This window comes from Octopus bimaculoides, chromosome 13 (genome assembly GCF_001194135.2).
Source record: "Octopus bimaculoides isolate UCB-OBI-ISO-001 chromosome 13, ASM119413v2, whole genome shotgun sequence".
Classification (NCBI taxonomy): domain Eukaryota; kingdom Metazoa; phylum Mollusca; class Cephalopoda; order Octopoda; family Octopodidae; genus Octopus; species Octopus bimaculoides.
In genome coordinates this window covers 43,781,658-43,795,257 of record NC_068993.1, presented here as the reverse complement: position 1 = coordinate 43,795,257, position 13,600 = coordinate 43,781,658, and the positions used below count along the sequence as shown (strand labels likewise).

Genomic DNA, 13,600 nt, shown 5'->3' with positions numbered 1-13,600 from the left:
TGGCCACACATCCTTACTGGTTGCCACCCCTCACCTATGGCAAAAGCAAGACAACACTCCTTCACGACTGGACATGTTTGTTTGGCAATTGAGAAACAAAAGCCTTATTATTGGTTTCTAGACATTCTCCCCTTTTTCTATCTCACTCGCCTTTTCTCTGGTTACCTCTTTCATTCTTATTTTGTTGTAGATTCTTCTTTCTCTCTCTCTCTCTCTCTCTCTCTCTCAATTTATTGATTAAATAGATATTTCCATGGGGTTACATGAATTCCTATAAAATATATGTATGTATTTGTTTTACTTTATTTCACCAGAGAAAGGCTACTGCATGCGTGGTGATCTCTGTCCATATGACCATGGATTGGACCCTGTGATAGTTGAAGATGTGAATTTACCGAATGTTTTATCTTTTCCTCATGGTCATGGTATGTTGATTTGAGTATTTTCCTTTACTTCCACCATTTTCTGCATTTCTTTGTCATAATTGTAAAGATAAAGGAGCTATAATACAAACCACATTGGTCAAGAGTTCAAAATTTACAAAATCTGTTAAATCTACTTACTGTATTTGATGGTATACAAGACAGTTCCCCCTCACCCACAAATGTCTCAAAAAAAATCATCCTGGATTTTATAAGTGAAGTTGGGCCTATATTTCTTGCTTTAATGCACTAAAACCTCTTTTCCTTGAATATGGACTATTGAAACTAGTGTGCATTGTTTATCTCATTAAATATGATATCTGACTAACAGGTTCCACTCCAATTTAGCACAGTTAAGTGATTATTTAGACTTTGGAAAGCATTGAATTCCGACTTTGTTAGGGCCATTATGTTCTGCAGAGCATAGTTACTCTGTATGAATCTGTTGTTGTTGGCACTCCGTCGCTTACGACGTCAAGGGTTCCAGTCAATCCGATCAATGGAACAGCCTGCTCGTGAAATTAATGTGCAAGTGGCTGAGCAATCCACAGACATGTGTACCCTTAACGTAGTTCTCAGGAAGATTCAGCGTGACACAGTGTGACAAGGCTGACCCATTGAATTACAGGCATGACAGAAACAGGAAGTAAGAGTGAGAGAAAGTTGTGGTGGAAGAGTACAGCAGGGTTCACGACCATCCCCTGCCGGAGCCTCGTGGAGCTTTATGTGTGTTTTCGCTCAATAAACACTCACAACGCCCGGTCTGGGAATCGAAACCGTGATCCTATGACCGCAAGTTCGCTGCCCTAACCACTGGGCCATTGCGCCTCCACATGAATCTGTACACCTGATTCATTGACTCTGCTTATACTATGTAGATATATAGTGAACTACCTGGAAAAATACAAAATGTCTTAAGTTTTCTATATAAACATCATACGTTTCATCCATGGTAGACAAATAAGTGTCCAGAGTGGCCTGATACATTCACTGTGAAAAAATTAGAGTGCTGAGAGCTAGCCCTGCTAGCTTGCATACATTAGGAAAAGTTTAAATTTCAGTTGCTTGTTCCTTGCAATCTCTTTCAACATATATAACTGAAAAGAAATCATTATTGTTATAATTGTCTGAGAGTTTAGTTTTAAATTTGCATATGTATTCAAATTTCAGAACAAAAACTATGAAATTAAATGGAAAGCAAGCAGTTGGCTTATTTTCTTTTTGGTAGCCCATTAGATAAAAAAAGCTAATGTGGTGTTAATAGTAATGATTCTGGATAATATTTAATTGGAAGACACTAAAAACCCATTGAACTAAATGTTATGTAAAAAAGTAGTGTTCACTTGTTATTTTAATTTTTTTTAGGGCCACCTTCTACTCATGGTGCTCCTGGGTTCATAGGACCCAGAATACCTCCACTTGGGCCTCCACATATGCCCCAAATAGGACCCAGAGGTCCACCACCAAGACCCACAAGACCAGGTAAGGCCAAGTTGTTAATAAAATTATGTACGTTGGACTGAAAATATTACTTTTGGCTTAGGCCTGTTTGAAGATTATCAGGAAGTGAAAGTTAATTTGGATTTAAGCATTTATAGGTTATTAAAAAATGTCAGAAATCTGCATGTGTACCAGAACTGATATATTGTGAAACATTAACTGCTGGCTTAACTCTATAACATGTAAATAATATTGGATCAGTGACTGTGTCATTTTGAAGACTATATTTCAAAAAAAGAATTTAGCAGTGCCACCTCTAGCCGAACACTTATTCTGTGCTGATGAAGGGAACCTAGAAATCGCGATACTCAGATATTGTTTTGTGTTGAGTGGGGATGCTAAACTCCCTTGTTTGCAAATATAAGGTCACAGATAGTGTGTTGTATAGCCAGCCGGAGACGATGTTTCCTGAGGCTAAATAGCAGAAGCGTTCACATTAATCAGGACTACCACGTTTTTATTTGGCAAATAATCTTTATGTAAATAATGAATATACAGAGAAATCATTTGGAGGTCCTTTTCACCTTTGCATTTTATTTAAAAGAAAGGAGTAAGTTTGACATGAAAAAAAAATTGTATTTGTGTTGGTGTATGTATATAAAAATTGTACAAAACAAGAATATAGCTAGAAAGGATTTACTCATAACATCTTCAAATGTAAAAAAATTTTTAGAATTGATTCAGGCTTTGGTTTTTGTACAGTACTTGAAGCATTAATTATTATTAACTGTTTTCTTTTCTTTATTCTTTCCCATTTTTAACTGTTTTTCTCCAATCTAAAAAGCATTTTTGTTACTTGTATTATAAATATTCATTCTTGCAATGTGATAGCATCTGTTAATAAACCAGAAAAAATTTTTTTTTTTTAAACCTACACATTCATATACATGCACACACACTTATATACATCTGTGTATAAGGCAAGTACTTTCAGCCAGCTATACTTTTAAAATCTTCATTAGTTACTGAAGTCCCTTTTGTTTGTATACACTATATTTTATCATCATCATCATCACGCCGGTTTTCCATGCAGGCATGGGTTGAATGGTTGTCAGGAGCTGGCAAGTCAAGTGAGAGTACTGTGCCAGGCTCTACTGTCTGCTTTGGCATGGTTTTTATGGTTGGATGCCCTTCATAAAACCAACCACTCTACAATGTTTATTGAGTGCTTTTTATATGGCACCAGCAAGGTCACCTAGTAACTTGCAAGACAAGAACCCCTCAACTAAAGAAATGTAGTTTTGAGGGAGGTAGCTTTGTGCCAGATGATGAGAAGTTAAAGGGACAGAAACAGGTGTCTTGCTGTGGAGGAGAAACATAATTACCCCAGTTGAAAAAGAGAGGACATAGAGAGAGATGGTGGTGAAGATGTATTATAATTTTATGAATGTTTTATTTTGTGTATTATAATTTTAAGTACAGTATATTTTATGCATTATGATTTTAAGTACATTTTATTTTATATATCTTAGGGTGGGCAGAAGAATTGATTACCTTTAACAAATATCCACTTTTTTTTCTTTTTTTACAACTTCACTACAGGACTGCAAATATTCTCAGTCAATTACATTCATTCAAGTTTTGCAATAATACATAGCCCTCTTGTGTAATCTGTACTTAGCTTTGAAAATGGCTCTCAAGGTTAAATTATTTTCAGATACTCAGATACTCAGACTAGATGTCCAATGTTGTAGAATTAAAAAAACACCCCCAAAATAATCAAATATGTTGTCTGTCCTGTTACATATATTGATAATCTGTTTCCATTTTTGTTTTCCAATTTCAAGTCGAGTCTTACCAACCTGAGGGTTATAACCCTGAAGCTCCTGCTATTAATCCTCCTAGACCATCATTTTGGGTTGGCCCAAGAGGTGCCCCTCGTCCAAACCAACCTTTTTATTTACAGCCACCAAGACAGAGAGATCTTGTCAGTGTTCCGACAATTCCTGATATCTCAAAGCCACAAAGTTAGTAGAATCATTTTATTGTATTTTAGTTGTTGTTGTTTAGCTTGAGGACAGCCGTGATTTAGGCCGCCCAAGATCCAAAGACATTCCCACTGTGCTCATTTCGTTATATAAAAGCACTACCTGGTGTTCCCATTAACCATTCCATTGCCATTATTGCTGGCTGAAATGTGTTTCAATTAAATTCTAAAAATTTTGAATTAAGACTAGTTTTGTAAATTTAAATATATTGATGTATTTTTTAGAACACATCTTAACAGAAGAGTTCTTAGATAAAATCCATTATGGAATTTTTGTTATAAAACTACTTCAGTTACTAGTAACAATAGGCTAATTAGTGATTAAAAAAAATAGGCGGCGAGCTGGCAGAAACGTTAGCATACCGGGCGAAATGCTTAGCGGTATTTCGTCTGTCTTTATGTTCTGAGTTCAAATTCTGCCGAGGTCAACTTTGCCTTTTATCCTTTTGGAGTTGATAAATTAAGTACCAGTTGTGTATTGGGGCCAATCTAATCAACTGGCCCTCCTCCCCACAAATTTCAGGCCTTGTGCCTAGAGTAGGAAAAAAAAATTATCGACAAAAACGATAGATGAAAATTATACTGAGGCTTGTCATATGTCGTCATCACTATCATCATCATCATCATCATCATCTAACGTCTGTTTTCCATGCTCACATAGGTTAGATGAGTGGGGAGAGATGGCTTTATGCCAGGTGTTGAGAGATTAAAGTATGGGGGTATATTGCCAGTGTGTGTGTGTGTGTGTGTGTCTTCCCCTTATTTTGACATTTACATGCTGATTGTAAACAAAGTCACCATTCAAACAAGGGGTGTTGTTTGTGTGCAATCTTCCTTAAAAACATGTCTGGCCATTGAGCTGTTTGCTGTACAAAAGATTAGGAGAAATATTACTTACCTGGAAACAAGTAAGGGTTGGTGGCATGAAGAGCATCCAGCCTAAAAAAACCTACCTTAACAAGCTTTGTTTGACCAATGCAAGCATAGAAAAGTGAGGATGATGATGTGGAATACCATAAAAATTAAGTGGGGAACAAGGGCAAATTCTGAATGTACAAATTTTATACCATAACAGGTGTTTTTTTACCTATTGAAATCCTATATTCTTGATTGCTCTGTGATACAATTTACATTGGTATTTTCATTAAAATATGAATTGAAAAGTGTAGGTGCTTTTATAACATTAAAAAAAAATCCAAGAGTGGTTTTGAGTGATTTGGTAACAAAATAATTGACTTTTTTTTTTTAATCATGATAAAAACCAATATGAAATTTGTATAATGAATTATTTTTCTTTCTTTCTAGATTTAGATAACAAGTCTTGTAATGTATCGGCTCCAGAGACTAATCGAACTGTGATCCCACCTAAACGAGACTTCATGTCTTCCAATAATGCTCACAAGCACCATTCTCCATCACAAATGCATCATTATCAGCAAAATAAAAGTACCCAACCAAATCCCCCAGGTTTGCTATTTTTCTAAATGTAATATTTTTTAATTGAGATTGAATTGACAAAGATGTTAAGTTTGGACAAAATGCATAGCAGTATTTAAATATGACCCTTTAGTTTCTGTGTTCAGATTCAACCAAGATGGTCTTTGTCTTTCATCCTTTCGGGGTTGATAAAATAAAGTACCAGTCAAATACCAGGGCCACTTTAATTAAGTAATCCCACCCTCCAGTTTTGTGGCCTTGTGGCAGAATTGACGGACAAAATGCCATATATTATTTACGTAATGTGTTTGAATCCCTCCAAGGACAACTTTTGTTTTGCAGTCAATCTAGCCGATTACAATTAAGTTCACTGCTACCAATTCACTATGAAGAACATTACACCACTGGCATAGAGCACAGGTTATGGTCTCACTTGGCTTGTCGGGTCTTCTCAAGCACAGCATATTTCCAAAGGTCTCGGTCACTAGTCATTGCCTCAGTGAGGCAATGACTAGTGACAGAGTGGGGTGTGGTATGACTGCCTCAGTGAGGCCTAATGTTCGAAGGTCGTGCTTCACCGCCTCATCTTAGGTCTTCCTGCGTCTACTCTTCCACAGGATTCCTGTGTTTTCATTACTGTGATTGCTTTTGGTGATTTTTTTGTGATGAATATGATCATCCGAAAGCAATTGCAACAAATTCTCCTGAACAAGTCAGAGATCTGTTTGCAGGTCTTCCCATTCAGGGTCAGTTGCTTAAAAGCTAGTTATGAAAAAATCACAATTATAATGGAAAGGGTTGCAAAAACCCTTGCATTTCTAGAAATAGCAGTCAAAATCACAATAAAGCCACTATAAGCACTCATATTCTATCTCTTCACAATAAAGCTGTCGAAAGGCAACATGACATAAAATTCAAAACTTAAGAATAATGCAACCCATTATAATTGTGATTTATTCATAATTATACACACTTTACACACATATATATATATATAAATACAGGGTAAAAATTATTAAAAAATAATGATTTTTACCAGTGGTTAACATGTGTCAATAAAAGTCAGAAGACATAAATATTTCTATATAATAGTGCATAAGATTTTATACACTGAGAGAAATCCACCATGCAGATTTCTTAGATGCTAAAATGGGCAGTCAAGACCCATACCACAAAAAGAAAGATTCTTATGGATTTTGACTGCCCTTTTTAGCATGTAAGAAATCCACATGGTGGATTTCTCTCCATGTATAAAATCTTATGCACTATTACATAGATATATTTATATATATATATATTACACTCTCTGAGTGGCTGGCGTTAGGAAGGGCATCCAGCTGTAGAAACTCTGCCAAATTAGATTGGAGCCTGGTGTTGCCATCCGGTTTCACCAGTCCTCAATCAAATCGTCCAACCCATGCTAGCAAGGAAAGCAGGCGTTAAACGATGATGATGATGATATCTGTGTGTGTATACACATCATACTGGACACTATATTAAGTTTATCTGAGGTATGTACCTAACTCCCCCAAGTTGATTATTTTACCTTTGTTTTCCTTATTTTATTATTAAGATTGCATAACAACAATCGTTAAAGTAGACAGTACTAATTAGTAGTTAATTAACAGTAGAATGTACATCTTTTACATATATTACATTCCTTCTCATCTTCAGGTGCCTACAGCGGAAGACTGGTACCCAGGTACCTTAATACTACACTTGAAGTACGTAAGATTCCTCGAGATCAGAATAATATTGCCAAATTGAATGAACATTTTGGAAAGTTTGGTGTTTTAAAAAATATTCAGGTAAGTTTTGGAAATATTTTTTTTATAAATCATGTTAATATATTTTTCTTGCATTGTATACATATATATGTAGAGGAAGCAGGTCAAGAGATGTCTTCACTCCATCATGGACATCTCATAGAAGTAACACATCGCCAACAACGAAGTCCTCCAGCAAGGCAATGTCATAAGCATTGAACCCTTGTTGCTGCTTAGTTCTATTGGGCAGGCCACGTTTTTATGCATGGACAAATCCAGAATCCTGAAGGCTGTTGTCTACAGTAAGCTCAACCAGGGCAACAGAGACAGAAGAGGCCCCCCCTCCCCAGGAAGCATTGAAAGGGTCAGCTGAAATGTTAGCTCATAGAGTGGGGTGTGGTATGACTGCATCCAAATAGTTGTTAGCAACTTCAAGAAGGCCAGAATAACTGCAACAGATGGAAAATGCCAAAGACGGAAAGTCATTATCAAGGCCTACATATTTGCTATTTGCCCCAAGGCACCAGAATCTGTCATTCATCTGAGGGCTTACCACTCTTCCTTGTAATCTTTGGACATGAAGAACTGCTATGCCTATAAATTGCAGCTTGCCCACCAACTGGCAATACACACACCTTGTGTATGTGTGTTTGATATTGTTTATGTTCCTCAGGCTGCTTCTCATTCATATTTGAATTTTTTCCTTGGTATGAGACATTGGGACATGCCAGCACATGGTTCTCACACCATTGTGCATATAGTCATAGCGAGGGATTTAGCTTACGTCTGGCTTTGTTTTGGGTATTGATAAGTCACAAAGATGACAAAACATTAATGTCTACCACATCTGCAACAGGACCTGGTGAGAGTTATCTTGCTTGTCTATGATTTCTAGGTGTTTTTACATATTGGCAAGAAAATTTTCTTTCTTGCCTATAAATCGCAGCCTGCCAACAAACTGGCAATACACATACTTTGTATATGTGTGTTTGATATTGTTTATATATATATATATATATATATAGAGAGACTTTGGTTCCATACTATTAAGCTAATGAGAGAGGACTCTTCCAGCAATAGGATATTGGACTAAATACTGTAGTGTTTAGTTGCATCCATTAAAAAGCATTAATTAATTAATGGTAGTCATTCATCTGAGGAAGATGGTTCTGTAATTTTTGCCGAATAATCTACACAGATTTGTTCATAGTGATCATATGCACATTAGCTCAAACCTTCCATTAGGTTGACATTGCCCGTATAGGTACACGGTGTGCCACAAATTAGATGTTGAATTGACCACAAAGCAACATGAGGTGAGGTATTTTGGCACACACTGCTCTTTATGTATTATTGCTGCTCAAATAATGCATAACTGAGAGGGGTCCATTCCTTATGGATTTTCTTGTGGTTTAAAGTGTATGTAGTATTTGTGGGTATGTATGTAAAAAAATTGTTTTATTTTGTAAGTTTTGTTTTATGGTTGTAATTATCATTGTTTATTTATTAATTTTTTTTTTTTGTTTCTTTAGGTATCATTTGAGAATGACCTGGAGGCTGCTTTAATAACATTTGCGAACCATACTCAGGCGAATGTGGCATATCGAAGTAGTGAACCTGTCTTTAATAACAGATTTATCAAAGTATTTTGGCACCGGGAAAAAGCACCTGAGCAAAAAGCTGTGAGTAAAATGATCTTTAAGAAGGTTTCTCAGATTCAATAATAATAATAATAATAATTGGTTTTAAAGTTTGGCACAGGGCCAGAAGGTTTCAATGGGAGGGGCAGTTGATTTCATCGACCCCAGTACTTGACTGCTACTTATTTTATCAACCCTGAAAGAATGAAAGGCAAAGTTGACCTTGGCAGAATGTGAAGATGGATGAAATGTTGCTAAGCTTTTTGTCTATCATGCTAATGATTCTACCAGCTTGACATTTTAATAATAAAAATAATTATGGTTGCATATTTTGGCACATGGCCAGCAAATTTAGCAGTAGGAGGTTAGTTAATTACATTGATCCCAATGCTCAACTGGAACTTATTTTATCAAGTTGAAAAGGATAAAGGCAAAGTTGTCTTTGATAAGCTTTGAACTCCTAATGTAAAGAACCAGAAAAAGTACTGCTAAGCATTCACTCTGCTACACTAATGATTCTGCTAGCTTATTTTGGTACAAGGCCAGCAATTTTGAAGAGTTGGGGAAGTCAATTACATGGACTTCAGAGCTCAAGTGGTACTTTATTGATCCTGAAATGATGAATGGCAGAGTTGAATTTGGCTGCATTTGAACTCAGAATGCAAAGGGCTGGAAGAAATACTGCTAAGCATCTTGTCTGGTGTTGTAACCATTCTTCCTTAACAACAACAACAATAATAATAATAAGGACGATGAACATGGATTGCATTCAATTAAATCAATCTCAACAGTAATTAACCAATATTATTTCATCAACTTTTGAACAATTTTGTTTGTATTATGTGAGATTCATATATATATATATATATAGTTGTGTGAATGTTTGCATTGCATTTCCATGCTTACATAGATCAAATGAGATTCATTCTATGACCAAATTCTTTTCCTGTTGACAACAAAAATAGACCGTTGTCTTCAAGATTAGAATGCAATGTCTGTTCTAAACTATAGTTGTGCTATATAGTTTAGCAACATTACTTTATGATGTATATGTGTATATTTATGTGTGTGTGTGTGTGTGTATATATATATATATATATATATATATATATATATATATTGTAAAATGATTAATGATAGAAGCGGGTGGACATCTAGCAGTAAAAATCATATCAAAAACATGAGAAACACCTGTTTTCTTTTGTGTATGGTAGATGATGAAGGACTGCAATGAATAAGAATACAACAGTGTAAGACTTGTTCTTCCCAAGCTGGTATGAAAATGTGGTTATTCAACAGTGGTGATACACATTATTAAGTCTCAAATTTTATGGTAGCCGTCTGCTGTGCCTTAATGCAAGATTTATAAGTCTATTTGCATTTGTTTGCCTAACTGATAAAAGCAGGTTCTGTTTCTATGTTACAGTTGAGTAAAAAGGTGCTAAGAAAGGTGTCAATTTATTATTGTATGCCATGTTTATACGGATGTATAATCAAAGTGACTGAAAAAAATTTCACTGTTCATCACTAAGGGTCTATAACCTACCAAATCTAATGAAGGAGACCTATAATGAAAAGTGTTTCAGCTTTCTCTCTCTCTCAGACATTTCATATCTAGGACTGTCCAACATATCCTTCCTGGAGAGTGTAGTTTGAGAATTAATTAGAAGCCTCCTCATATTGGTGTGGTAGTTATCTTACATGTGTGACACCTTCATAATATCATATGCAAATCTGTTTGCTAAGTACAGTTCTTTTGTTTTTATACATTCTACCAATTTCATTTTCCAGGCTGATTCCACAGCCCCAGTGTCTTCCACTGCTGCAAACACAGCTTCAGATCACCGAATGCCAGTAAAAGCAAGGTTGGGTATTCCAGCCCCTAACTTGCTCAGTCTTGATAATACAGGACCAAAGAAAACTGAATCTGGAGAGAAGGTAAATACAATTATTTTAAAATTGTTTTTATTTCAATGTTTTATTTGTTATTTGCTTGTATGTGTTTGGCTTGGTGAGACCCTTATTGTCACCTTCTTTTCTACATTGACTGTTTCCCCCATAGAATCCTATATTTTCATATGCATGGAAAAAAAATGTAAAACAGCAATAGAAAAAACTAATTAAATAATATGACTAATTCATTAATCTGCCACCTTCATAAACCATTATATATCTTATACAAATGTGCTGCCAACATTGTTAAAACAACATGACAATCATTTAAATGACACTTGCATTGTGTCGCATATTTGTCAAAGTTTCCTTCCAACTGTTTGCAGGCAGTTGTCTACACGTCCTCAGTGGGCCACTTAACAAAAACAGTATTCAACCCTGCAGCTATTAAGACAAAAACCACCTCTGTAACATCTACGACAACCACTACTACAACTACCACTACACCTTCTGTCTTGTCAAAAGTAAACTCTTCAGAATCTCCTGCTAGCAAGACAGCAGAGCCAGCTACAGTGAAAAAGGCTGGGGTACCCAAAATGGTAAGGATTTTTTTTCTTTTTGTTTTGGTCTAAATGATTCAATAATACATTTTGAGTAGACTGAGTAAACAATGTTTGTTGTTTTTTGTACAGCTTTCCTTGTTTATTGTGGATGTTTGGTTACAAAAATGGACACCATGTTAAAAGAATTGGTGATAAATGAATAATAGTAGAACATATTGGGAAAATAGGTTTCATTCCAAGATAACCCTCCCCCTCCCTAATTTACTCAAATGACACCTCCCAAATTTTCAACACCCATATTGATATCATTTCATGTTTGAAAAAATATTTGGAGCAAAATTTAATAGCATATGATCAGTTTATAAAGTAACTGAAAAATATAACGAACAGAATCTTTGACTGATTGCCACTTGTGTTATCACTGATCAATTTGTGAGTATCATAATCATAACACCATCGTCGTCATTATCATCATCATCATCATCCTCATTAAGCATCTGTTTTCCATTCTGGCATAAGTAGGGTGGTTTGACAAGAGCTGGCAGATCAGAGAGTTGTATGAGGCTCCAGTTGTCTGTTTTGGCATGGTTTTTCTGGCTGGATACCCTTTCTAATTGCAACCCGGAGTATACTGGGTGCTTTTTATGTGATACCAGCATGGGAGCTTTTTACATGGTGCCAGCATGAGTGTTTTTTACATGGCGCTAGCATGGGTGCTTTTTACATGACGCCAGCACAGGTGCTTTTTATGTGGCACCAGCATGAGTACTTTTTATGTGGCACCAGCACCCATGGGGTTACCAAGTAGCTTACAAGATAAGGATCTCTCAGCTGTGAGAGGGAGTGGGACTGAGAAAAGTGGCTGTGTGCCAGGTGAGAGTTTGGAGTATGATAGAGGGATAGAAGAGATACTTGGCAACCTCAGTTGGACAAGGAAGCAGACGGAGGTGGGAGAGAGAAACAAGTCAGAGAGAGAGAGAGTGGGTGGACATACCCACGGAACAGTGGTGGGGAATATAAGTAGTACAGAGGAGATAGAGAGAATGTTCTTCTATAAGAATGTAAGGGAAGATATTTAGAGATAGCAAGTGATGGGGAGAGAAATTGGAGTGGCTAGGTGGTGGGTATGGAAGATATTATTGTTTGTACCTTAGCCTCTTTAAGGGATGAGTCAAGAAAATAGGCTGTGGGTGGGGGTGGGTGTAAATGATCCAAAAACATTTGTTATACAAACAATGGTCATCTATTAGTGAATTTTCCCCTCTCTTTCATAAGTGGATTTATGTATTGAAATAGTTGCAGAGCACGTGATACTTGGAATTTCAGCTTAGAGACTGGGTAGTTCTAAAACTTAATTAGAGCTTGAGAAGCAGCTGCTTCATTTTTAATGGCACATAAACTTGGACAAGAAACTTCTCTAAAATCTAGTGACCAGGTAGTATTATTAAATGTTGCTTAAGGCACTGAGCTTGCAGAATTGTTTCCACGTCAGACAAAATGCTTAGCAGCATTTCGTTTGGCTCTTTACATTCTGAGGCTAGCTTTGCCTTTCATCCTTTCAGGATCAAGAAAATAAGTACCAGTTGAATATTAGAGTGGATCTAATAGACTTCTCTCTCTGCTCAAAATTGCTGGTGTTGTGCTAAAATTTTAAATAATTATTGAATATAGTAGCATCGGAGAAAATGCTCTGTGGTATTTGTTCAGGCTCTTTATGCTCCGTTCCAATCTTGTTGATGTTAACTTTGTCTTTCATCCCTTTGGGGTTGATAAAGTTGCAGTCAAGTACTGGGATCCATTTTATCGATTAACTTCCCCTAATAAATTTTAGGCCTTGTGCCTGTTGTTAGAATCCATTATTTACTGTTGCAGCTCTTATTAGTTAAATGAAGCCGGCTGACCAAGACATATATAATTTCAACTGTTTATTGGGAATATTAGGTGATACATTAACAGCAAACCTTTCTCTTCAACATATTTGATTGTTGTAAAAAAAATGTTTTCTCTTCTTTACACTCAAACACACACACACACACACACACACATTCTCTCTCACTCACTCACTTTTGTTTTGTTTTTTTTTTGTTTTTTGTTTTTTCTTTTACTCATTGTAGGACTCCATTTTGAAAAAAGTTCAGAAGCAGAAGCGTGATCTGTTGTTAAGCTATGTCCAGCAGCAGCATGTAAGTTCATTTGTTTATTTATCATCAACAAGGCTGCCTTTTATATGTGTGTGTGTGTGTATCCTTGTCTTGGCACCATTTGATGGTTGTAAATGAGCATCAGTGTCATACAAGTGGTGTTGATCATTTCCAGTCTTCCATTGGAAATATTACTTCTATGATTGGTGGAGTTCATATGAGAGGTTCTCACATGGTAAATAACACAATAT

At 36.1% G+C, this 13,600-nt stretch overlaps 1 protein-coding gene across 3 annotated transcripts in view; it reads left to right on the top strand.

The window, feature by feature from the left end:
• Window positions 1-13,600, top strand: part of LOC106874189 (RNA-binding protein 26) — a 41,602-nt gene that overhangs the window by 14,885 nt on the left and 13,117 nt on the right. For 2 of the 3 annotated variants that reach the window (XM_014921847.2, XM_014921846.2), the window contains exons 7-15: window positions 315-425; window positions 1,788-1,904; window positions 3,710-3,889; window positions 5,215-5,376; window positions 7,021-7,154; window positions 8,645-8,794; window positions 10,544-10,690; window positions 11,032-11,244; window positions 13,323-13,391. In XM_014921847.2, the coding sequence (XP_014777333.1) occupies window positions 315-425; window positions 1,788-1,904; window positions 3,710-3,889; window positions 5,215-5,376; window positions 7,021-7,154; window positions 8,645-8,794; window positions 10,544-10,690; window positions 11,032-11,244; window positions 13,323-13,391 (1,283 nt within the window). The remainder of the gene's footprint in view (window positions 1-314; window positions 426-1,787; window positions 1,905-3,709; window positions 3,890-5,214; window positions 5,377-7,020; window positions 7,155-8,644; window positions 8,795-10,543; window positions 10,691-11,031; window positions 11,245-13,322; window positions 13,392-13,600) is intronic. The other variant, XM_052972445.1, reaches the window with a different exon arrangement.